The 25,683-nt window shown below is 42.3% G+C and overlaps 1 protein-coding gene and 2 pseudogenes across 1 annotated transcript; 2 read left to right on the top strand and 1 right to left on the bottom strand.

Moving 5' to 3' along the window:
- Positions 1 to 886: 886 nt before the first annotated feature.
- LOC118723055 (F-box only protein 31-like) lies at positions 887 to 2,428 on the bottom strand. The gene has a single exon (XM_036445144.1). The coding sequence runs from the start codon at positions 2,426 to 2,428 to the stop codon at positions 887 to 889; it is 1,542 nt and encodes a 513-aa protein (XP_036301037.1).
- Positions 2,429 to 6,264: 3,836 nt separating this feature from the next.
- Positions 6,265 to 16,155, top strand: LOC118723054 (annotated as a pseudogene).
- Positions 16,156 to 21,714: 5,559 nt separating this feature from the next.
- Positions 21,715 to 21,856, top strand: LOC118725180 (annotated as a pseudogene).
- Positions 21,857 to 25,683: the final 3,827 nt, after the last annotated feature.

The following is a 25,683-nucleotide window of genomic DNA, read 5'->3' as shown; positions in this document are numbered from 1 at the left end:
AGTATATCTGAATCCTGTTAGCTATGTGACATTGTGAGTTACTTAACATCTCTGGATCTGGAAAAAAAAACAATATACATGGGTCTAAGACCGAACCTTAAGAAAAACAAACAGATAAGGAGTTAATAAGGCTGTGGAATTAAAGAATAAGAGAGAATGGGCAGGCACGCAAAAGCCCATTGTGGCTTCTGGTTATCTCAGAGGGAGGCTTAAGAAACTTGAGTAGCCCTAACTGACTTGGCTCAGTGGATAAGAGCATTGGCCTGCAGAGTGCAGGGTTCCAGGTTCAATTCTGGTCAAAGAGCATGTAATTTGGTTGTGGGCACATCCAGGGGCAGTGCTGGAGGCAGTTAATGTTTCTAACTCTATCCCTCTCCCTTCCTCTCTGTAAAAAAATATTTTTTTTAAAAGAATCTTGGAGCAGACATTTGTTTTTAATAACAGTTTTATTGAGATAGAATTCACATACTATAAAATCCATTTTAATACGTACAATTCAATGGTTTTTATTATATTCAGTGTTGTATAAAATATAACAATAACCACTATCTAATTTTAGGATTTTTTCTTTTTCTTTTTGAAAAAGACATGCTCAGCGCTAGCTGGTTTGGCTCAATGGATAGAGCCTGGATCTGCAGATTGAAAGGTCTAAGGTTTGGTTCTACCTCACTTGCTGGCTCCTACCCAGCCTGGCCCTGGTGTGGAGGCAACCAATTGATGTGTTTCTCTCACATGGATATTTCTGTGTTTCCCTCCCTCTTCCACTCTCTAAAATCCAATGGGAAAAATATCCTCGGGTGAGGATTAAAAAGAGGAGAAGGAGAAAGGGAGGGAGGGGAAAAAAAGGGAAGAAAAAACAAAATAACAACACAAGAAAGTGGGTAATCTAATCTGACCAAGTTGACCAAGTTAAGTCTTCACATGGGGCCTGAATGCTCCTGAGCATCTCCAGGAAGGCCTGTGGGGAAGGTGCGTCCACATTCTTGAAGGTGTCCAGGATTCTGCTGTACAGGGACAAGAGTCTCCGCTCCACACACAGGAACCCGAAGTGGTTCTCATCGAACAGGATGAAGATTCCAGGGAAGCGCTGGGGGGTGATGGAGCCATAGAAGTGGACAATGTTCACGCCGTAGAAACACATCCTGTAGGTTCGGGGGCAGTTCCCGTCTACGGAGTACTCACCCTCAGGCAGAACAAAGCTGTGGGCAGGCTGCTCCTCCAGAGCTGCAGCCCTGGCCTCCCTGACGCCGGGCTGGGGAAGGCCCTGCCAGCCCTGGCCCTCTTCCTCCTGCTGCTCCTGGATCACCTGCTCGTCCATCTCCTGGACGGTGTGGGAGAGCGCCTCGAAGTCGCGGAGGAGAATCTTCACGTCTGGCAGCTGGATGCGGTGCAGGAGGTGGATCTCTAACGTCTCCTTCCAGGCAGAGAAGATGGGGTCTCCCCCGATCTTCGTGGCCCTGGCGTACTTCCCATGGAAGCTGAGCACGGCCACCTTTAGGCTGAAGGCGTGGTAGGAGCCTTTGAAGAAGCCTGGCCGGATGAGGTCGCCGGGTTGGCTGGGCGGGAGGTAGACGCGGCGGTAGGTCAGGCAGTCGGAATCACGGAATCGTAACAACCGGGAGTCCAGCAGCATCTGACGGCTTTGGAACCACGCGGACATCCTGTGGTTACACCTGATGGTGAACTCATCCTTCTGAATCGTCAGGTGGCATTGGTGGGACCCCTCGGTGTAGTGGAGGCAGTTGCGGGGCCTGCTGTAGTCCTCCAAGCACTCCACCGTGGCTGACTTCCTCTCCGTCAGGTGAATCCTAAACGAGGGCTTCCATTGCATCGGGACATCCACATCGGGGTAATTGGGAGGAGGCAGGTACTTCCAACCAGTGATGCCTACGCCGTCCACCGCCACCTTCAGCAGTTCTCTACGGGCCTCCGTATCGAGCCGCCACAATCCCAAAATGTTTCTGTACGGGTGGAGCAGCTTCGTATAGAATTCTCGGCAAGACAAACCCATCGCCTGCAGGTCCTGAAAGTTCCCACAAGCGCCGTACTCCTCCCGGCAGCGCCGTCTCCAGATGCTGTCGGTGCGCAGGATGCTGCGGAACTGGGCGCAGGCCTGGGCCAGGCTGGGCAGGTCGATGACAGGGAGCAAGGCGAAGATCGCCTCCAGCAGCTCCAGAGGCAGGTCCTGCAGCGAGCAGCGCGGGGGCGGCGAGGGCGGCCCGGGGCTCGTGCTCTCTCCGCCCCCCGCGCAGCACAGCGGGGCCGCGGCCGGCTCCACGTGCTCCTCCGCCCGGTCGGGGGCCGGGACCGGGGTCAGGACCGGGGGCTGCATGCTGTGGGCCGCTACCGTCTCACCTGGACCCTGGCGTGGCTGACACCGGCATCCCCACGAAGAGCACGCGCCGCAGAGGAAAGCGCTCCGCTCCATCCCGTCGTGTAATGGAGTAACAGCCAAGGGTATCCCGGTGTCCTGAACCGCAGCAGCCTGGCTTTAAACTGGCCCGTCCCGCCCAAGGGTCCAGCCACGCCCCCCAGGGCCTGGCCACGCCCCCTCAGAAAGGAGCCCATAGTAGGACTTTAACGACACTTCCCAAAGAAACCCACACCCTGGAACAGTCGCCTCCCTCTTCCAAGTGCCCCCTCCCTGTCCTCCCACCCTACCCCCAGGCAGTCACTAATCTGTAAGGATATATCAATACCTCCAGGGGTATGCTTATAGGGACATTTCACATAAATGCAGTCCTAATATCTGGTCTCTTTTTTAAAAATATGTTTTATTGATTTTTTTTACAGAGAGGAAAAAAGAGGGATAGAGAGCCAGAAACATTCATGAGAGAGAAACATCGACCAGCTGCCTCCCGCACTCCCCACATCGGGGATGTGCCCCCAACCAAGGTACATGCCCTTGGCCGGAATCGAACCTGGGACCCACGCTCTACCCACTGAGCCAAACCAGTTTCAGCTTTTGTGACCTGCTTTTTTCACTTAGCATAACATTTTCAAGTTTTATGTATGTTATAGCCTCGTGTATGGGCATACCACAATTTATTTACCCATTCACCAGTTGCTGAATTTTGGGTTGTTTCCAGTTTGAGGCTCTTATGAATAACACTGCTATGAACATTGTGTACACGTTTTTGTGTGAACATGCTTCCATTTCTTTTGGGTATGTACCTAGAGTGGAACTTCTGGGTCATACGATAACTCTATGCTTAAGATATGGAGGAACTGCCAAAAACGTCTTCCAACGTGGCCCCATTATTTTACATTTCCACCAGCAATGTACGAGGGAGCCAATTTTTAAACATTCTCATGAATGCTTTTTACAAATATATATTATAGCCATCCTTGTGAGTGTTGAGTGGTATTTTATTGTAATTTAGAGCAGAGTTCTTGACTATAGGTTAAGTGACCAGACGTCCGCTTTTGGCAGGGAAGTCCTAATTTCTAACAATTTGTCCCGCATCCCGCGGCATTTTAAAAAAGTCCCGATTTTTGGAAAGATTCTTTAAAATGCTGCGGGATGCGGGGCAAATTGTTAAAAATTGGGACTGTGGCGGGACATCTGGTCACCTTACCATACGTATATGTGTTGGTGGTGAGAACAGCGCCGGGTGTTAGACTGGTGGAGTCAGACCAGACCTTGTTTTAGCAACCTCCTACTTGAGTTCTGGCTAATTCAGAGCCAAGACTTAAACTATGAGAGAAAGTTTATTTAGAAAATCACAGAAGTGCAAGTGAGCTGTAGAAGAAATGTGCTCAGGAAACAATTTACAGGGGCAAGAGATGGGCCCTGGGAACTTAGGAGAGAGAAAGGTAAAGGTAAAGAGCCGAGGGGAAGAAGAGGGAGAGGGGAAAGTGTGGGAATGCTTCCGAAAGGAGAGCACAGCTGGGTCCTCCTCTGTCTTAAGGGCTTTTTTCTTCTTTTTTGGGGGGTTAATCCTCACATCTGAAGCCCTATTTAATTCATAATATCAGTATACTATGAATCCAAAATAAGGGGAAGGTCATGGTAGCATATAGCTAGAAAGGTTACATATACACATTTGGTTTTTAAATAAACAGGAAGTGTAATGTTTAAGTAAACAAGCATTCCAAGTTTGCATGGTGGAGGCAGAAGAAGCAGGAACAAAACACACAAAAAAATGGCTGACACCGGTTTGGCTCAGTGGATAGAGCATCGGCCTGTGGATTGAAAGGTCCCAGGTTTGATTCTGGTCCAGGGCATGTACCTTGGTTGCAGGCACATCCCCAGTAGGGGGTGTGCAAGAGGCAGCTGATCAATGATTTTCTCTCATTGATGTTTCTAACTCTATCTCTCTCCCTTCCTTTCTGTAAAAAATCAATAAAATATATTTTTAAAAAATGAAGATGACATGAAATAAGTGAACTATTGTGCTTATTGGACACATGGGCTTTGTTTTGAACTCCACGGATTCTATAGTAGCTGGCACAGTGCCACTCACAAAGTAGACATTTAATCAGGACTATTGGTTATAATTGTCAGAGTCCAATTGCAACTGTTTTGATGAAGAAAATAATAAATGAATTTATTGACTTGCATAACTAAAAAGTAGAATCAAATAATAACTTCAGGGATCACTTCTTTTTTTCTTTCTCTGACTTTGCCTTTGAGAAAAGTAAGTTTTAGTGCTAAAAAAACCTAATTTTAACTCTCTTATGCAACCAACAAATTAAAAGTTTATACATTGAAAAGGCATTTCAAAAGAGAGAAAAGAGAAAACGTTCAAAGAAATGTTGACTAATAATTTTCTAGAATTGAAGAAAGATGACTTTTTAGATGGAAGAAACACAAGTGTTGAGAACATAACATACAATGTGATGAATATAAGCAAAGAGGAAAAAAATGACAATGCTAAGAGCAGCAGATAAAATATAACCTACCTACAAAGAAGTAACATTTGGATTGGAAGCCAAATCTTAAAAATAAAATTATATGTGCAAAATATATATTATTGAGGAGAAAATACTGATAATCTAGAATGTTATAACCAATTAAATGAGATTTGCAATAATACAACACTGCAAATTTAAACAACATCCTGATCAACCCTAGCTCCTTCCCATCATACTCAGCTAAGGATTAAAAGCTCAGGGATGTAGAAAGAGAGTATTCCTGAGTCAAAATGTAAATGGATTCTGTAAATATGGCTATCCATGAGTTTTGAATCTCCACATAAACACAGAGTATACAGTGAAACAAAAAATGCATGGGACAATATTTTCAACAAAACTAGATGACAGATAATGGCACAAACACAAAATACAAGAAGGTGGGGTCAAACTACAAATGCAAAACGTGCACTATGTCAATACTGAAAAAGTCCTATTAAAACTGTTAATATTTTATTTTTAATATATTTTATTGATTTTTTACAGAGAGGAAGGGAGAGAGATAGAGAGCTAGAAACGTCGATGAGAGAAACATCGACCAGCTGCCTCCTGCACACCCCCTATTGGGGATGTGCCCGCAACCAAGGTACATGCCCTTGACCAGAATCGAACCTGGGACCTTTCAGTCCGCAGACCAACTCTCTACCACTGAGCCAAACCAACTTTGGCAAAACTGTTAAGATTTTAAGAAAATTATACAGGATATGACAGAAAAAAAAAAAAGAAAAAATTCAGGGGAGACAAAATGGCAGCAGAACAGACAGATGTATCCCGAGCTTTGTCCCAGATAGAAAGAACAGCTGAAACAAATAACATCCAACCTGAATTGGCAAAGGAGACTCAGCAGCCCAGGGTACTGCAAACACATGAGCATCCCACTCCTGGCCAAAGAGCAGCAGCCCCGCGAGCAGCCTGCCCTAGGCCTAAGAGCAGCAGCCTCATGTGGCCTGGCCCTGTCCAAAGAGCAGCAGCTGTATAAGTGGCCCACTCCCCTGCCCGAGGAGCAGCAACGATGCGAGCAGCCCACGCCATCTGAGGAGCAGCAGCTGCGCACAGCCTGTACCCTGCACCTGTCTGAGGAGCAGCAGCTGCATAAGTAGCCTGCCCCCATGCAAGGAGCAGCAGCGGTGTGAGCAGCCTGCACCCATTCGAGGAGCAGCAGCCATCTGAGCAGACTGTCCACGTCCAAGGAGCAGCAGGCACACACAGCCTGCACCAGTCTGATGAGCAGCAGCTGGCTGAGTGGCCTGCCTCCAGCCGAGGAGCAGCAGCCGCATGTGCAGCTCACTCCCGCCCGAGAAGCAGCAGCCATGCAAGCTGCCCATCCCCTGTCCAAGGAGTAGCAGCTAGATGAGGAGCCTGGCCCTGTATGAGGAACAGCAGCGCTGCAAGAAATCCACCCCCATTCGAGGAGCAGAAGCTGCCGGAGAAGCCCGCTCCTGTCCGAGGATCAGCAGCCACATGAGCAGACTGCCCACATCCGAGGAGCGGCAGTCCTGCGCTGCCCGCACTGGTCTGAGAGCAGCAGCCACATGCAACCTGCACCTGACTGATGAGCATCAGCTGAGTGAGCGGCCTGCCCCCTCCTGAGGAGTAGCAGCCGCACGTGCAGCTCATTCACACTTAAGGAGCAACAACAGCCAAGCAAAGAGCTTGTCTCCTGTCTGAGGAGCAGCAGCTGCCCGAAGAGCCTGCACCCGTACAAAGAGCACCAGCCCAGCAAACAACCTGCTCCTGTCCAAGAAGTGGCAGCCTCATAAGCAGCCCTCCCCATCTGAGGAACAGCATCAGCATGCAACCAGCCCTGATCTGTGGAGTAGAAGCCACATGAGCAGTCCGCCCCTGTTTGAGGAGCAGCAGCCATGTGAGCAGCCCACCTCCCATAAAAGGAACAGCAGCTGTGTGAGCAGCCTTTCCCACCAGCCAGAGGAGACACCACTCCTGCAAACAGCACCCCCTGGATGAGCTGCTTCCAACTGAGAAGCAGCCACTTCAGTGACCGCCTGAAGAGCAACTGCAGCCCGAAGAGCAGCTGCCACCCAAGGAGCGGCCCCTGCACAACTCTACATCTAGATCAGTCAGTGAGATGAATAATGGGTAGACAAAGAAACCCCAAAAGGAAAGAAAAGGAGGAATCACCAGAAAAGAAGCTAAGTGAAACAAAGGCAAGCGATATGTCAGAAAAAGAATTCAGAATAAGGGTCATACAGTTCATAAACCGGATGGAGGAAAAATTCAACAACTATGTAAGAATCAAGAAGAAATGGATGAAAAAATCAATAACTTATGTAAGAGTCAAGAAGAAATGAAGAGTGATATAGCTGCAATAAAAATCACCATGAAAAGTCTCAACAGTAGACTAGGAGAAACAGAGGACCAAATTAGCAAATTAGAAGACAGGGAAGCAAAACACATCCAAACTGAACTGAAATTAGACAAAAAAGCTAAATGACATGAGGAGAGCCTAGGGAACTAGGGGACAACATGAAATGAAGTAACATATGAATAATAGGGGTGCCAGAACAACAGGAAGAGGAATAAGGGTTAGAAAACCTATTTGAAGAAATAATGTCAGAAAACTTCCCTGATGTAGAGAAGAAAAAAGTAACACAAGTTCGGAGAGTCCCGAACAAGATGAACCTGAAAAGATCCACACCAAGACACCTCATAATTACTATGGCAAACGTTCACGACAAGCCGAAACTGGTTTGGTTCAGTGGATAGAGCATCAGCCTGTGGACTGAAGGGTCCCAGGTTCAATTCCGGTCAAGGAGTGGCTGGTCGATGATTCTCTCTCATTGATATTTCTAAATCTCTATCCCCTCTCTTCCTCTCTGTAAAAAATCAATAAAATATATATTTAAAAAAAATATTCAGGACAGAAAGGAAATTCTGAGGGCTGCAAGAGAGAGACAGAAAGTTACATATAAGGGAGCTCCCATTAGATTATTAAATAATTTCTCAACAGAAACACATCAGGCCAGAAAAGAATGGAAGGAAATTTACAAAGTGATGCAAAGCAAGGGACTGAATACTCTATCCAGCAAGGCTATCCTTCAAAATTGTAGGGGAAATAAGGAGTTCCACTGACAAAAAAAAGGCTAAGGGAATTTATCACTACCAAGTCAGCAATTCAAGAAATGCTAAAGGGACTGGTTAAAAAAAAAAAAAAAAAAAAAAAAAAAAAAAAAAAAAAGTAAGAAAGAACACAGGCACAAAAAATAAAAATGGCTACAAACAATTATCTTTCAATAATAACTTTAAATATAAATGGACTAAATGCTCCAATCAAAAGACATCGAATGAGTGAATCATAAAAAAAAAAAATGACCCATATATATGCTGTCTACAAGAGACCCGTCTTAGAACCAGGGTCTCACACAGACTGAAAGTGAAGAGATGGGAAATATCTTTCAGGCAAATGGAAATTAAAAAAAAAAAAAAAAAAAAAAAGCTGGGGCAGCAATACTTATAACTGACAAAATAGACCTCAAAGTGAAGGCCATAACAAGAAATAAGGAAGGCCACTTCATAATACTAAAGGGATTGATTCAACAAGAGGATATAACCCTGATAAACATATATGTACCCAATGCAGGAGCACCCAAATACATGAAAAATCTCCTGGGAGATATCAAGGGCGAGATTAACAACAATAAAATCATAGTAGGGGCCTTTAATACATCACTGACAACAATGGATAAATCCTCTAGACAAAAAATCAGCAAAGAAATAGAAATCCTAAATGACTCACTAGATCAGATGAACTTAATTGACATCTTCAGAACATTTCACCTCAAAGCCACGGAATATAATTATTCTCAAGTGTACACGGGACATTTTAAAAAATAGAACACATGCTGAAACCAGTTTGGCTCAGTGGATAGAGCATCGGCCTGCTGACTGGAGGGTCCCAGGTTCGATTCTGGTCAAGGGCATGTGCCTTGGTTGCTGGCGCATCCCCGGTGGGGGGTGTGCAGGAGGTAGCTGATTGATGATTCCCTCTCATTAATGTTTCTGACTTTGTCCCTCTCTCTTCCTTTCTGTAAAAAATCAATAAAGTATATTAAAAAAAATAGAACACAAAGTATCCCCAAATTCAAGAAGATTGAAATCATATCAAGCATTTTCTCAGACCACAATGGCATAATATTAGAAATAAACTACAGGAGAAACCAAGATGGTGGCATAGGTAAACGCCTAACTGCAGTCTCACACAACGATTTCAAAACTACAACTAAAATACAAAATGGACATTATCCAGAACTACAGGAAAGTTGACTGACTGGAAATTCTACAACTAGAAGGAAAGTGAAAACCAGAAGGAAAATCAGAAGAGCTGTAAAGCCTAAGGTACAGAGACATGGTGCGCGCTTGTGGAGAGGACGGAGCTGGAAAGGAGGAGCGGCTGAGTGCCTGGTTGGCATTCCCTAGTGGGAAGGAGATAAAAACTTTGGGCTGCACTGAACCCCAGTTCCGACTGCACTGAACCCCAGTTCTGGGCGAGACCCTGATGACCCAGGCTCATACAGAGGGAATCTAGGCTGCAAGGCGAAAGCTCAGGGAAATGGTGAAAGGCAAAGCCCTGGAGGTGCACATGTGAATGTGTTCAGAGGACAGACTGTTGACTGTGTTGCTAGATTGCCCTAATGGGAAGGAGATAAAAGCTCCGGACTGTGCTGAGCCCCTGTTCCGACTGCACTGAACCCCAGTACTTGGCCAGACCCTGGGGACCCAGGCTCATATGGAGGGAATCTGGGCTATAAGGTAGAAACTCAGGGGAGCGGCAAAAGGCAGAGCTCTGGAGGCGTGCACGTGAATGCACGCAGAGGACAGACTGTTGACTGTGCGGCTGGATTGTCCTAGTGGGAAGGAGACAAAAGCTCCGGACTGCACTGAACCCCAACTTCCAACTGCACTGAACCCCAGTTCTGGGCTCATTGGGGGAGAGTCTAGACTGTCTGGTAGCGGGCGAAAATTGAGGGCACCTTTCTCTCAGAGGTGCTTGCAGCAAGTACCGAAGGACACTGAGGAACACTGAGATTCAGGAACCTTATAGGGTGGGGCTGATGGGAAGCCAAGGCTGTAGGCTCCACCCTGAAACTCCAACCATCCAAGCTGAGCACAGAGGCTTTTGCAGTTTTCCAAGTCAAATAAGGCTGTCTCTCAGCATAGACACAGCTGATCCTCATAGCCAATTGGCCTGGAGGTCAGTTCCTCCCAGTGATACCAACAACAATTAAGAATTAACTACAACAAGGCTGTACACACAGTCCACAAAGGGGTGCACCAAGAGTGTCCATCTCAGGTAACTGGGAGGCTGACCCACGGAACCATATAGGATACCTTAGCACACAAAGCCACCCTACCAACTCAGGGAAGCAACAAAAATGCCAAGACAAAGAAACGATCACAAATGAAAGAAATGGAGAAAAAGTGACCAGATATAGAGTTCAAAAACATTGTTATAAGATTTTGCAAGAATTTCCTAGAAAAGGCCAATAAATTTAGCAAGACCCTAGAGGATATGGAAAAGGATCAACTAGAAATTAAACATATACTAACTGAAATAAAAAATATTATACAGACACCCAACAGCAAGCTAGAGGAATGCAAGAATCAAGTCAAAGATTTGGAACACAAAGAGTCAGAGGACACTCCTCCGCAGAAGAAGAAGAGAAGAGAATCCAGAAAGTTAAAGATAGTGTAAGAAACCTCTGGGACAACTTCAAGCGAACCAACATCAGAATTATGGGGGTCCCAGAAGAAGAGAGAGAGCAAGATACTGAAAACATACTGAAAGAAATAGTGACAGAAAACTTCCCCCACCTAGTGAAAGAATTAGATTTACAAGTCCAGGAAGTGCACAGAACCCTAAACAAAAGGAATCCAAAGAGGACCACACCAAGACACTCATAATTAAAATTCCAAGAGCAAAAGACAAAGAGAGAATATTAAAAGCAGCAAGAGAAAAGCAGGTAGTTACCTATAAAGGAGCACCCATATGTTTGTCAGCTGATTTCTCAACAGAAACCATGCAGGCCAGACGGGAATGGCAAGAAATACTCAAGGTGATGAATAACAAGAACCTACAGCCAAAATTACTCTACCCAGCAAAGCTATCACTCAGAATCGAAGTCCAGATAAAGAGCTTAAAAAAAAAAAAAAAAAAAAAAAAAAAAAAAAAAGCTAACGGAGTTCATCACTACCAAACCAGAATTATATGAATTGCTGAAGGGGGTTCTTTAGGAAGAGGAAGAAGATAAAGATAAAAATTATGAACAACAAATACGTAACTATCAACAAGTGAATCTAAAAACCAAGAGAATTAAAAAATCTGATGAACAATATTAACTGATGAATATAATAGAATCAGAGGTATGGAAGGGGAGTGGACTGACGATTCTCAGAGAAAAGGGGAGTGGAGGGTGTGGGAATAGACTGAACATAAACTATGCACCTATGGATGAGTACAATAGGGGGTGGGGAAAGGGCAGAAGGTGGTGTGGGAACCTGGTGGAGGGGAGTAATGGGAGGAGAGGGGGATGAGGAACATTTGTAATAATATGAACAATAAAGATTTATTAAACAAAAAAAGAAAGACAAAAAAAGAAAGAAACTACAATAAAAACAGCCCCTAAAATTCAAACACTTGGAATGCTATTCAGCTTCACTGTTTAATTGAGTTACTAAAGAGATAAAAGAAGAAATTAAAAAAATTCTGCAATGACAATAAAAACACAATAATTCAAAATCTATGGGACACAATAAAAGCAGTCCTGACAGGGAAGTTTATAGTGCTACAGACCTACCTCAAAAAAGAAAAAAGAAAAGAAAAAATGGTAATAAATTATCTAACTCTACAACTCAAAGAATTAGAAAGAGAGCAACAAGAAAAGCCCAGAGTTGCCGAGACTGGTTTGGCTCAATGAATAGAGTTTCTGCTTGGAGACTGAAGGGTCCCGGGTTCGATTCTGCTCAAGGGCATGTACCTTGGTTGTGGGCATATCCCCAGTAGGGGGTGTGCAAGAGGCAGCTAATCAATGACTCTCTCATCGATGTTTCTAACTCTCTATCTTTCTCCCTTTCTCTCTGTACAAAATCAATAAAAAAAAAAATATTAAAAAAAAGAAAAAGAAAAGCCCAGAGTGAGTAGAAGGAAGGAGATAATAAAGATCAGAGCAGAAATAAATGACATAGATACCCAAAAAACAATACAAAAGATCAATGAAGCCAAGAGCTGGTTCTTTGAAAGGATAAACAAGATTGATGAACCTCTAGCCAGGCTCACCAAGAATCAAAGAGAGAGGACCCAAATAAATAAAATCAGAAATAAAAGAGGCAAAATAACAGACCCCACAGAAATATGAAGGATTGTTAAAAAAAAAAAAAATACTATGATCAACTCTATTCCAACAAACTAGACAACCTGGAGAAAATGGACACATTCCTAGAAAAATACAACCTTCCAAAAATCAATCAGGAAGATCCCAAAAATCATAATTGACCAATAACTATGGAAGAAATTGAAGCAGTCATCAAAATGCTTCCAACAAACAAAAGCCTGGGGCCAGATGGCTTCATAGGCGATTTTACCAAATATTCAAGGAAGAACTAAAACCTATCCTCCTAAGATTACTGCAAAAAATTCAAGAGAAAGGAACACTTCCAATCTCATTCTATGAAGCTAGCACCACCCTAATGCCCAGACCAGACAAAGACAACACAATGAAAGAGAATTATAGGCCAATATCCCTCATGAACATAGATGCCAAAATCATCAAGAAAATTCTAGCAAATCGGATCCAGCAGTACATCAGAAATATCATACATCATGACCACGTAGGATTTATCCCAGGGATGCAAGTATGGTACAATATCTGCAAATAAATAAACATGATACATCACATAAACAACTGAGAGATAAAAACCACATAGTCATATCAACTGATGCAGAAAAACATTTGAAAAAATCGAACACTTCTTCTTGATAAAAACTCTCAGCAAAGTAGGAATAGAAGGATCTTACCTCAACATAATGAAAGCCATATATGACAGATCCACAGCCAACATCATACTTAATGGGCAAAAACTAAAACCGTTTTCCCTAAGAACAGGAACGTGACAAAATGCCCACTCTCACCACTCCTGTTCAACATAGTACTGGAAGTACTAGCCATTGTGATCAGACAAGAAGAAGAAATAAAAGGCACCCAAATTGGTAAAGAAGAAGTAAAATTGTCCTTATTCCCACATGACATGATATTGTACATAGAAAACCCTAAAGACTCCATCAAAAAATTATTAGACTTAATAAATAAATTCAGCAATGTAGCAGGATACAAAATCAATGCCAAGAAATCTATGGCATTTCTATACACCAATAAAGAACTTACAAAAAGAGAGACTAAAAAAGCAATCCCATTTACCATTGCACCAAAAAAATTAAGATACCTAGCAATGAACTTAATAAAGGAGGTAAAAGACCTATACCCAGAAAACTATAGGACACTGAAAAAAGAGATAGAGGAAGACATAAACAGATGGAAGAACATACCATGTTCATGGACTGGTGGAATCAATATCATTAAAATGTCCATATTACCCAAAGCAATCTATAGATTCAATGCACTCCCCATTAAAATACCAATGGCATATTTCACAGACCTAGAATGAACTTTCCAAAAATTCATCTGGAATAAAAAAAGACACTGAATAGCTGTAGCAATCCTGAGAAAGAAGAACAAAGAAGGTGGGATCTCAATACCAAATATCAGCTGTATTACAAATTCACTCTTCTCAAAACAGCCTGGTACTGGCACGAGAACAGACATATAGATAAATGGAATAGAATATAGAACCCAGAAATCGACCCAAGCCACTATCCTCTGTTCAATTAATATTTGACAAAGGAGGCATGAACATACAATGGAGTCAAGATAGTCTCTTCAATAAATGGTGTTAGGAAAATTAGATACATGCAAAAAAATGTTACTAGACCACCAAGTTACACCATATACAAAAGTAAACTCAAAATGGATACAGGACTTAAACATAAGATGGGAAACCATAAAAGTACTAGAGGAATCCATAGCAAAATCTCAGACATATACTGAAGCAATTTCTTCACTGATACTGCTCCTAGGTTTGTGATTGAAATGGAGGAGCACACAGATAGGCTTCTGGTGTGGCTGACAAAATTCTTTTCTTCATTTGGGAAGTGATTACAAGGATATTCACCTCATAATAAACCATCAAGCTGTTAGAGAAAGTGACAAAAACAGAACCTTTTTCACTCACACACCTGTACTGTGAAGGATATCCTTCAGTAAGAGGGAAATGGAATTCAGAAGCAAGGAGTGAGATGTAAAACAAAACAAACAAACAAACAAACAAAAAAAAAACTAAGAAAATGAGATCCTGCAAGGATCTAATGAGTTAAATGAATTTGAGAAACAGAGTCTAGAAAAGCATGGCAAACTGGTCATGTGTATTCATCTCCTTTGCAAAATACACATTGAAAAGAAACAAAGGACTAAAGTTGTAAACCTACAAGGTGCATGTAATTTTGCAAGGTAGGAGGCCATTGACATAAGGAGGTGAGATTCAGAGGTTGGAGGTGCATGGAAAGTGGAAGTGAAGTACAGTGTTTACAGGATGCAGATTAAGTAAAAGTCAGTATGCTGAATAGTGACTCCTCATCTCCACTCCCCCCTCCTAACTCTGTTCTTAAAATTCTATCAGCCAAACCTATGCCTCCAAAGCAAGATATTGAAATATTCTTTTGAGAAACTGAGTGACCTCAGAGAAAACCCTCTGTATGTTGTCATTTGGATATCCAAGAACCAAAGTTTGGTTTGCAGTTTATAACTTTCCTCTGAAACATACCAGGATATAAAAATAAGATGCTAATGTCTCTAGAGCAAAAGTAGAATCTAATGTGTTCCCATATCAATCACAAACCCTTTCCTCTCTCAAAAGTATTGTAAACATGTCTGAGACGGGAAAATAAAATTGAGGAGCATTTAACAACTTAAAAAATAATTGCGTAGATATGCAGGAAACAACAACCACAAAAATGGGAGGAAAGGCAATCATTAAAACCATGAAAAGCAAGCCTTTCTGAGCTACCCAGAGAGTGGTCTATATTGCATTGTTCTGCGTTCCTGTTGTATCTTAAGAGAAACTTTCACAATGTCCGGAGACTTTGATGTTCTGTAAAAGAAGGAGGAAGATGTCCTCAAATTCCTTCCTCCCCTTTAGGTGGCACTAGCCTTGATTTGACACTTTAAATCTGGAGAGAACCTGGGGTAAACTTCTGCTGGCAGCTTTTGCCATTATTTTCACCGTGCTGATGTCAGTGTCACTTCCTCCAGAAATACTAACGGGAGAGCTGTGCAGAAACTGCTGAGCCACTCCACTCCTATTGCTGCTGCTTCACTCCAGCTTTCTAGGCGCAGGGGGTCCTGATCTCAGGACTGAGCACCAGCCTCTCACAGAGGTGTCTACGGTAGCCTGCCTACCGCTGCTGTGCGTAACACAGACTCTCCTCTGCGCTGTGTGAACAGTACCATCCTGTGAGACAACAAGGGAGCTCACTCAGTGGGTCTGATGTGGTGAGTCTGGCCCGGGAAGTTCTGCGCATGCGTGGCACCAACTCCAGTGACCACCCGTGGGAGGTCATGCCTGATCTCTACTTCTGCAGAGACCCTGAAGATATTGGAAAGAGCAGGCCACTGCTGAAAGGCTGTGGCCAGGAGGAGTTCCAGGGTGAATGAACGGCTCTAGCTCTCACAGTGACTGCTGCTCAAGTCGAAGTCACAAAGTGGTCTGAAGGCATAGAGGTGGCCTCTGCGCCTGGTTCCCTACTGAAGACTGGGGCACGCAGCCTGCCACCGCCCAGAGCCCCAAATGGGTAGGAGCAACCACCGAGTAGCTAAATTTGTTCTTCCACAGACTCTTAAACAGAATGGAAATAAGGGTGATGAAAAATAAACTGTTAAAGAAATACCAGGAAAAGAAAAGCCCCAGGGAGCAGGATGGGGGCTGGGAATAGGGAATGTGGGGCAGGTTATTGTCATTTCTTTTTTACTATATTAGTTTTTAAATACGATATATATGCTACTCTGATTGTAACAAAAAAGGAAGGAAGGGAGAAAAAAGAGAAGGTGGGGCTGACTTCAGGCTTGGTTGCATAGAGAGGGTGCAAATAATATCATCAGGATCTGGGATCTGTCTCAGCAATGCAAGCTATTTTTTTTTTCCCCCCTTCTCATTAGAACTTGAATGGTGACGGGAAGTGATTGGATATCTATCAGTCTAAAAAGACCATTCATGAGTTTCTATTACTGCATACTTGGATTATCCTTGGTTCCTGATAACTTTAAGGCTCAGATGATCACCTTTTCTTTCGATTTTGTTAGCCTGATTCTTTGGCTTTTAACCAAAGAATAGTAACTATAACAGGATAATAATCACAAAATTCTGTGCCAGTTGAACTCACAAAACATAATTATTACTTTTTTTTTCTTCTTTTCAACATCTCTTCGGAGAACTACACCTCCCTCCATTCTTAATCTATGTGGTTTGGGTAAGATTGACTGTTATGCCCAGACTTCATGATCCCCAAGGACCACCAGGGAGCCAAGTCCGATGCAATAAACAAAGGAGCCTTTTCCATGCTAGCATGGGCTCTGTCCCACTCACGCCGACATCATGGCGGAAGAGAGCGAATTTTGCCAAGTCCTGGGATTTTACTCCGGTGGTGATGTCACTGCTTTGGCTGACCCTGATTGGGCGAGGGTCCAGTTAACGGAGGATAACTCCGCCCTGCCCCACAGTGGAGTCAGGAGTTTTATCCTTGCCCCGCCCTGCCCTTTCAACTCCATTGCTGTATCCCTAAAAGTAGACACATGAGAATATTCATCCCCTCGCCACAGGTTTGGGGATAGGAAAGTGATATGAATTGGGCTACACTGAGTCATCTTTGGGATTTTGCCATTTGAAGGAGATACTCCTGGTTCAGAACATATAGCTGCTGGAGTGCAAGTATCCTCCCTTCCCCCCCACAGGTCCCGTGTGGCTCAGGGTTCAGGTTCAGGGTTAGGGTTCTGGAGGACACTGCACAAAAATGAAAGAGATGAGACAAGAAAATATAAATTTGGGAATTGGGGGCCAGGTGGGAGCCCAGCTTAAGAGAAAGGACTCCGCTTTGCCTTGGCCTTGCTATCCTTTTATTCAGATTTTGGGACGCACCCATACCCCTTAGGCAGGCAATTCCAATAACAGCCAATCAGCAAGGATTTACCTAAAACTAAAAGGTGGAAGTTGCTCAGCTACCATTGTCTCAACTAAACAGTGGTGTAGAACTCTGACCTTTCAGAGCTCCAGGTCTCCAGCCTTCTGGGTTCCTTGTCAACAGCTCTCTGCTAGTGAAGATGATGGGTGGCTTCCAACACCTGTGCCATTTTTTATGCATGAGTTGACCTTTCTTTTTCTTCTTCTTTTTTTTTTTTAAATATATTTTATTGATTTTGTACAGAGAGGAAGGGAGAGAGATAGAGAGTTAGAAACATCGATGAGAGAGAGTCATCAATCAGTTGCCTCTTGCACACCCCCTACTGGGGATATGCCCCCAACCAAGGTACATGCCCTTGACCGGAATTGAACCCGGGTCCCTTCAGTCCCCAAGCCGACGCTCTATCCATTGAGCTAAACTGGTCCCGGCGAGTTGACCTTTCTTAAAAGCGAAACCAACATAAAGAAAAGCAAAACTGTGAGAGAAACAGAGAAAGTACTCTTGTGACATCCTAGGTCCAGCTATATCTGAAATTATCTCCTGGAATTTTAGAGTTGCCCAAGCTCATAAATTCCTCGTTCCTTTGTTTCTGTTACAACCAAAAGAATCCTAATGCAGACTGGATTCCCAGGTTCTTCACATTCCTTCTTTTGCTTTGCAAGTGACCTAAGTCATGTTGTGGGGTTGAACCCTGGGTTCAAAATAAGACCACCGGAGGCTGATTAATTAATTTAAAAAAGCAGGCAAGGATTTATTGAACTGGCCAGGACAGCCGCCAGAGCACCACACGCAGATGGTCCCCACACGACTGCACCGTTTCAGGAGTAGGCAATTCCTTTTAAAAGTTTAAACTGCAAGAATTTTCCTTTTGTTACTAAATCTTAAAGACTAAATTCTAAAGACTGAGGACAGCCCGCAGGGTTGGTTCCCAGTCACATCCTGACGGACATTGGAATGTGACCCTATCTTGCGATAGCGATAACACAGAAGCAGAGCTCAGTGGTGAGTCTCTAAAGGTTATCTACAGTTTCTATCCCTGAAGCTACTGAGTCAGTGGGAATTAATCTCCTGTGGTCCTGGTCCCAGGCAAGGGAAAATTGTCTTAGCCTCCAGGTCTTCACCTGGAAGCTGAGGTAAGTACCCAGTGTTTTAATCAGATGCAAGAGCCAGATTTAGCAGGGTTAAAATTCAAACAGCAGTTTTTACCAAAGTATGGTTGCCACTATATTTCAAGTCACTCACAAGTTGTCTCCTGCAGCATTTTTCCATAAGCAGGAGAAAGGTTAACATCACAATTTATAGCTTTTTATAAGTGCTTATTTTCAACAAACTCCCTTAGAGCTGGATCACACAATATTTAAATGGTACCATTTAAATGGTGGTGTTGCTCTTGAAAGCATTTCTCGTCATTGATTACAAACCAGTGCTCAGGTCAGAGACCAGTGCTGTTAACTCCCTTCCCTCGGTGGGGAAGCTGTTTGCCTTCTGGGCATTCTTCTTACCATCCCATAGTCCAGCTGCTAGGTCATGAGTACTACGCACCAGGGGCTGCACACTACAGTCTCTGAGGAGCCTTTAATAACCACCCATGTCTGGCCTTACCCCTAAAGATTATGATATAACTGGTCTTGGTTAGGGTTCAGCCATCATATTGATATTTTCTAAAACCTCCCCAGGCAATTCTATCGTGTAACCAGAGTTGAAGGAGCCGCTGGCACATATTGCATCTCTACAGAGGCTTCGCTGGTTCTAACCAGAAAGTGTTGGTAACTGTTCTCCCTGAATTGCTCAAGTGAGTATGTAGAGTAGACTTTCTTCACCTCCTGTGGTCACCAATTCACTTCTATACTCACTTCCTGAGCATTTATTCTCATTTAAGCATTCCTGCTACTAGGAACACAAAGCTGAACTAAGCCATGTTTTTTTTGTAGTTGAGGGACTACAGAGTAGATGGGGGAGATTGGTTAGGTAAGTACCTACATGACAAAATGTGAGCCCAAAAGAGGGTGCGGCCAGTTCTCCCTACAGGGAGACAGAGCTGTGAATTGGAAAGGGCGTTATATAGGAGGTGACTTTGAGCTGAGTTGACTATTTTTATTTTTTATTGATCTCAGAGAGGAAGGGAAAGGAAAAGAGAAATAGAAACATCAATAATCAGAGAGAATCATCAATCAGTTGCATGCTTCCTACTGGAGCCTGAGCACACAACCTGGGTATGTGCCCTGACCCTGACTGGGAACCAAACCATGACCTCTTTGTTTATAGGTCAATGCTCAACCACTGAGCCATGCTGGCCAGACTGAGCTGACTCTTAAAAGTGTTTATTATAAAGACACAGTAGGGAAGGTTATTTTGGAAAGAGGGTTCAACATGAGCAAATTTCATGGAAATAGCTAAGCTGATATTTAAGGTCTGGGGTGAACTGAGTAGAGATAAATTTGGGAAAGTAGGGAGCGGCCGGATTATGAAGGGCTTTTGTCTCTTATAAGAAAATTTGGACTCTATCCAAACTCTGTGGACAACAGAAGCTATTGAAGAGCTTTATACAGAGAGATAAACTTGGTCAAATTTGTTTTTTCAGTAATATCTCTGGTAGCCATGTGAGAGGTAAGTGGGAATGTTGTAAATTTGGAGACAAGGACTCCAGCTGGGAGATTATAACCTAGGTAAAATGAAGTGAACATGAGTCAAGGCAGTAAGCAATGGGGAGGTAAAGGAGAGAAGGCATTTGAGTGAAATAAATGAAGCTCAATTTGCAGAATTCTGTGACTGAATGGATTTGGGGGAGAGAGAGAAGCATCACCCAGTCTTTGCTTTAGATGTCTGAATGAATGGACTATGAAGCCATTCATAGAAATTAAAGAAGGCAGAAGGAAGCGTAGATGGGAGAAGAGAGGAGCAGTAAGGTGCCTGTGAGATGTCCAACAGATACTGGCTGTTGAATATATTATATTGTAAAGATACAGATTGAGGTGTTGTAAGCATACCCGTGGCCCTTGACAAGTAGGTGGAAAACTGCGAAATGAGAAGAAATGAAAGCCAAGAGCAAAGGCCAAGGAACTATTGATGAAGAGGAAGAAGGAGGAAGAGGAGGAAGAGGAGGAGAAAAAAGTGAGAAAGAATGTTGAGGTGGGAGAGAAAGTAGGATTGAGTAAGAGGAGAAATTTTTCATAAGAAAGGAAAACTATAAATTGTCAAAATCATAAAGAAATAAAGAATTGTAACAGGCACCCCGCTGGTATGGCTCAGTGGTTGAGTGTCAACCTGTGAACTGGGAGGTCAAAGGTTTGATTCCTGGTCAGGGCACATGTCTGGGTTGCGGGCTCAATCCCCAGTAGGAGGCATGCAGGAGGCAGCCAATCAATGATTCTCTTTTATCATTGATGTTTCTCTCTCTCTCTCTTCTCCCTTCTCTGAAATCAATAAAAATATATTAAAAAGAAAATAATTGTCTCCGGCATTTTTCTTTTTTTTGGTACCATGTCTCTTTTTCCTTCTTGTGGTAACAGCATTCCAATTTCCTCTTATTGAGTAACCCCTCTGTCGATATATGCAGTTGGGGAAGGACTATCAGGGCCTGTGACCCAAGGTGGGCCTGTGACCCAAGCTCAGCCAACTGGACATGCTCACCTGGAACTTGGAAATTGGGCCAGGTGGTTCAGGGAAGGTTTAAATATAATGCCAGCAGAGATTCCTGGCAATACTGTTGGTTATTTCTTACTATATACACTTCTTTCTTTAATTTCAGAGGCTGTGATATCATTCCACTAAATTCCTCTTAAGTGTAAATTAGCAAGTGCTGGTTTATGACCCTTCCAACTGAAGAACCTTATCTGAATTCAGCCATTAGGAGGTCACTGATGGCTTTGTCTGAGTAATTTCATGGAGTGAAGGGTAAAAGGCTGACTGAAGAGGGAATAAAAGGTGAGCAAGTAGGGATAATAATTGCATTCTAATCATCAAGGAGTTTTTTTCTGAAGAGAAGGTGTTAGGGAAATAGCTAATTATTCTGAACCATATTTAAATCCACGTTTTGCTAGGACAACTGAAAAGAGAGTTTCTGAAAATTGGGCAGCCATGAATTTGTTGTTTTAGTATTCATTTTTCAAGTTTTTAGCCAGATTTAGTTTATCAACATATTTCATCTCTTTTTACCAGTGATAAATGAGAAAGCCGCCCCATGATGACAAATTGCTCTTTAAAGTATCTACTTAAGAATAAAAGTTTGTCTGATTGGATACACTGATAGAAGACAATGTGAAAAAAATAAAACCACCATGAAAGGTTTCTTCAGACACTTTGTCCAATGCACTCAATAAAAGATTAAATTTTAAAATAATTTCATTTCAGTACTTTTAGAAATACACATAAAATATCTTTTCTTTCTTTAGCCAAACTTGAGTGAATTGCCATGTGACGCTTTTCTGCCCCCCAGTGGTTGTTACAAACATTAAGAAATTTATTATCTGTTTTAAATATTTTATATCATAAGAATATATTCCTGAGTGTGAAGAGAGCAGGGTGCCTGAAGAATGGCTCCTCTGTGAATAACACACCCAACAGCAAAGTGGGCTTATTCTTCTAGGGTGGCAGGATACTATGGCAGGATACTATGACTTTCCTGTGACATTAAGCCCAATACATGAAAAAAAAAGAAAGAATATATTTCCTTTATAACAGAGTTTTTAGAATTCAAAGTGATTTGTATAAATGTATCAGTATTTACAAGAGGCACATGTTATTCTTAGAAATGGCAGTACTCATAAAACAACAGCAAACCTCATTGTATAAAGTCAACTGACTTGAGGCAACCAGTAGGTGGAGGAATTTCCAAAGCTAAGAACTCCACCATGCTCTCCAAAATCAACTTCAGAACCTGAGGATCTTAAAAATAATTGGTTCAATCTTCCCAGTTTTATACTAACAGGAACTAAAGACTGCTGACTAGTCCCAAGTGATATATACATCTACCAATCGTGTACATGAAATTGTGGTAAAAGGAAAAAATATTCTAGATTAAGATTAGATTTTACTTGTAAAATATGAGACTTGGGGGTGAAGTGAAAACTTTTTAAGTATGGATAGCATGAAATAAAAAGCTGAAGATAAGTAGGGTATATGAAGAAAGTCATTATGACCTAAGAGGAAAAGTGGCTGAAAGTGGGAGCCCTGATCAAATGTTAGTTTTATGATATGCAGAGAGGTGAAGGGAGGGAGGATGAGTTTGGCTTTGACCTGGTCAGCAATAAAAAGCTATTATGAAAGGCAAAGGACAAATATTTATAAAATATAAAATGTGGGTGCAAATGAATGTGAAAAGCACTGATTTGCCTCCAATGCAGAGGGAGAAGCCACAAGACCTCCTAAACACCCGGTCAGTTTAGCCTTTCCATGCCTAACTCAAATTCCTTCCTTAGGATTTCTTTCTTGGCTGTAGTACTTCTCCTCCCAAACTTCTTCCTGAACGCCCTCCAAGACAGAGTCGACTAGCTACTCTCTCCCTCTCCATGATGGTTTACTTTATTTGCATGCTTTTCCCCGATTGTGTTACCATTTTTATAAAGTGGGACTGCACTGCCCGGCCAATGTGGAGTTGTAAACATACAGGACATGAACCGAAACTTGAACTCAACTTTATCAAATTTCACTCTGTTCTTGGCCTCCTCTCTTGTGGTCAAAAGAATGAAAAATTCCACAGTTCTCTAGGTTTCTTCTCCATTTTCTCTTTGTCATAGGGTTTTGTTGATCTGCACCCTCTTTTCTAAATTTAATACCCTGGCTCATTTTGCCCCCCTCCCCCCCATTTTGTTCTTACTAATCAACCCTGGTACTTTACTTTCTATTTATATAATAGGCTCCCCTGCATTCTCAGTCAATTTTATGTACATCTTTATAAGCCGTATCATGTTTTTGCCTGGAAAAACTTACTAAGACTGATGGTACCCACTATTGTTGAAGTACAGAGAAATAGGTTCACTCATACCGTTTGTGGGAGTGTAAGTTCCCACAACTTTTTGATGGCTGATTGGTAGCATCCACCAACATTAAAAATATTGGAGATGCCGGGACTGGTTTGGCTCAATGGATAGAGCGTCGGCTTGGGGACTGAAGGGTCCCGGGTTCGATTCCGGTCAAGGGCATGTACCTTGGTTGCGGGCATATCCCCAGTAGGGGGTGTGCAAGAGGCAGCTGATCGATGATGTTTCTAGCTCTCTATCTCTCTCCCTTCCTCTCTGTACAAAAATCAATAAAATATATTAGAAAAAAGAAAAAAAGAATCCATTTAAAAAAAAAATAAAAATATTGGAGACTTATGAGCACTAGGTGTGAAGATGCAAGTTTAGCATATTCCTTGCAGGATTATTTATAAACTAGAGGCCAGGTGCACAAAATTCATGCATAGGAGGGGAGTGTTCCTCAGCCTGGCCTACACCCTCTCCAATCTGGGACATTCCCCTCATAGTCTGGGACTGTTGGCTCTTAAACACTCACCTATCTGCCTGCCTGATTGCCCCTAACCACTTCTGCCTGCCAGCCTGATCACCCCCTAACCACTCTCCTGCTGGCCTGGTCACCCCCAACTGCCCTCCCCTGCTAGCCTGATCTCATCCCCAACTGCCCTCCCCTTCAGACCATCTTGTGATGATGTGAGGGTGGCCATCTTGTGGCAATGTTGCATAAGGGTGTGATGCCATTTAGGCTTTTATTATATAGGATGTAAGGTAGTAAGAATAAATGAGATAGCTATTAAAAATGAAAAGATCAGAAAGCAGGATAGTACAATTTGTCAATAAATCCAATAACTAGATCATTGAAGAAAAATAATACACTACATAAGATTCTAGCAATTTAATGAAGAAAAAAGGAGAAATCACAGCCATGGAAATTTAATAATAAGAAAGACACTGGCCGAAACCGGTTTGATAGAGCGAAACCGGTTTGATACAGTGGATAGAGCGTCGGCCTGCAGACTGAAAGGTCCCAGGTTCAATTTTGGTCAAGGACATGTACATTGGTTGAGGGCACATCCCCAGTAGGGGGTGTGCAAGAGGCAGCTGATTGATGACTCTCTCTCATCTATGTTTCTAACTCTCTATCCTTCTCTCTTCCTCTCTGTAAAAAATCAATAAAATATATTAAAAAAGAAAAGAAAAGAAAAGAAAAGAAAAGAAAAGAAAAGAAAAGAAAAGAAAAGAAAAGAAAGACACTGTAAAAACAATATAGCCCTGGCTGGTTTGGCTCAGTGGATAGAGTGTTGGCCTGCCTACAGAAGTGTCCCTAGTTCGATTCTAATCAAGGGCACATGTCCAGGTTGTAGGCTCAATCCCTAGAGGGGGGTTGGGGAGGGACTTGCAGAAGGCAGCCAATCAGTGATTCTCAACATTGATGTTTCTCCCTCTCCTACTCCCTTCCTCTGAAATCAATAAAAATATATTTAGAAGAAAGAACATATAATTTTAAATCCTGAAATAATTAAAAAATAAAACAGTATATGTTTAACTTTATTCTAACAAATTTAAAATATTCAGAGGGAGTAAATTATTTCCTAGAAATATACAAATTGTCAAAATTGACTGAAGAAGAAACAAAAACCTAAACATTTTTATTACCACTAAAAAAATCTAAAAATCAAAGAACTATCCATCAAATCTTTTAGTTATTTTTTAATTCTCATTTTCTAATTTCATTGTCTTGAGCTCTAGTATGTTTTTGCACTTTGGAATTTGTCATATTAATATTGAACTCTTATATAACTAACCTTTAAATGGGTTCTATAAGATACTGGAAAAATAGTCTATACAATTGGCACTTTCTAGATAAACTGCATAAAAACCCCACAATATTATTTTCCTACCTCTCACTTATTTTTAATTACAAAAGTAAAATATGATTATAACAAATTCAAACCATAAAGAAATATCTTTGCACCCCAAAGGATTACCATCCACATTGTCAGTATAGCCCTTCCTACATCCTGTTCTACTTTTTCAAATGTAAAAAAAGGTATTTTTTATAATTCTTTAATATTTGCTTTATTATATATTTCTCTAATATCCATTTAATATGTGTTGTATTCTTTCCCAACTGTTTTTGCTAGAATGCTTATTATCCTATCATCTTTTATATTGCTTTTGTTGTCACTAATTTTTATTGCAGTATTGCTTTCTCTTGGATTGAATAATTATTTAGAAAAATAAACTTTTTTTGCCGGGACCGGTTTGGCTCAATGGATAGAGCGTCGGCTTGGGGACTGAAAGGTCCCGGGTTCGATTCCGGTCAAGGGCATGTACCTTGGTTGCGGGCATATCCCCGGTAGGGGGTGTGCAAGAGGCAGCTGATCGATGACTCTCTCTCATCGATGTTTCTAACTCTCTATCTCTCCCTTCCTCTCTGTACAAAATCAATAAAATATATTTAAAAAAAAAAAAAATTAAATAAACTTTTTAAGTGGTTGGATTACTATGCTAAAT

The sequence above is a fragment of the Pipistrellus kuhlii genome, unplaced genomic scaffold, assembly GCF_014108245.1.
Source record: "Pipistrellus kuhlii isolate mPipKuh1 unplaced genomic scaffold, mPipKuh1.p scaffold_m20_p_2, whole genome shotgun sequence".
NCBI lineage: Eukaryota > Metazoa > Chordata > Mammalia > Chiroptera > Vespertilionidae > Pipistrellus > Pipistrellus kuhlii.
This window is presented reverse-complemented; position numbering and strand designations above follow the sequence as displayed.

What these genes read in the sequence shown, in the direction of transcription:
- LOC118723055 (XM_036445144.1), bottom strand. Translation starts at nt 2,428, where the DNA reads ATGGAGCGGAGCGCTTTCCTCTGCGGCGCGTGCTCTTCGTGGGGATGC.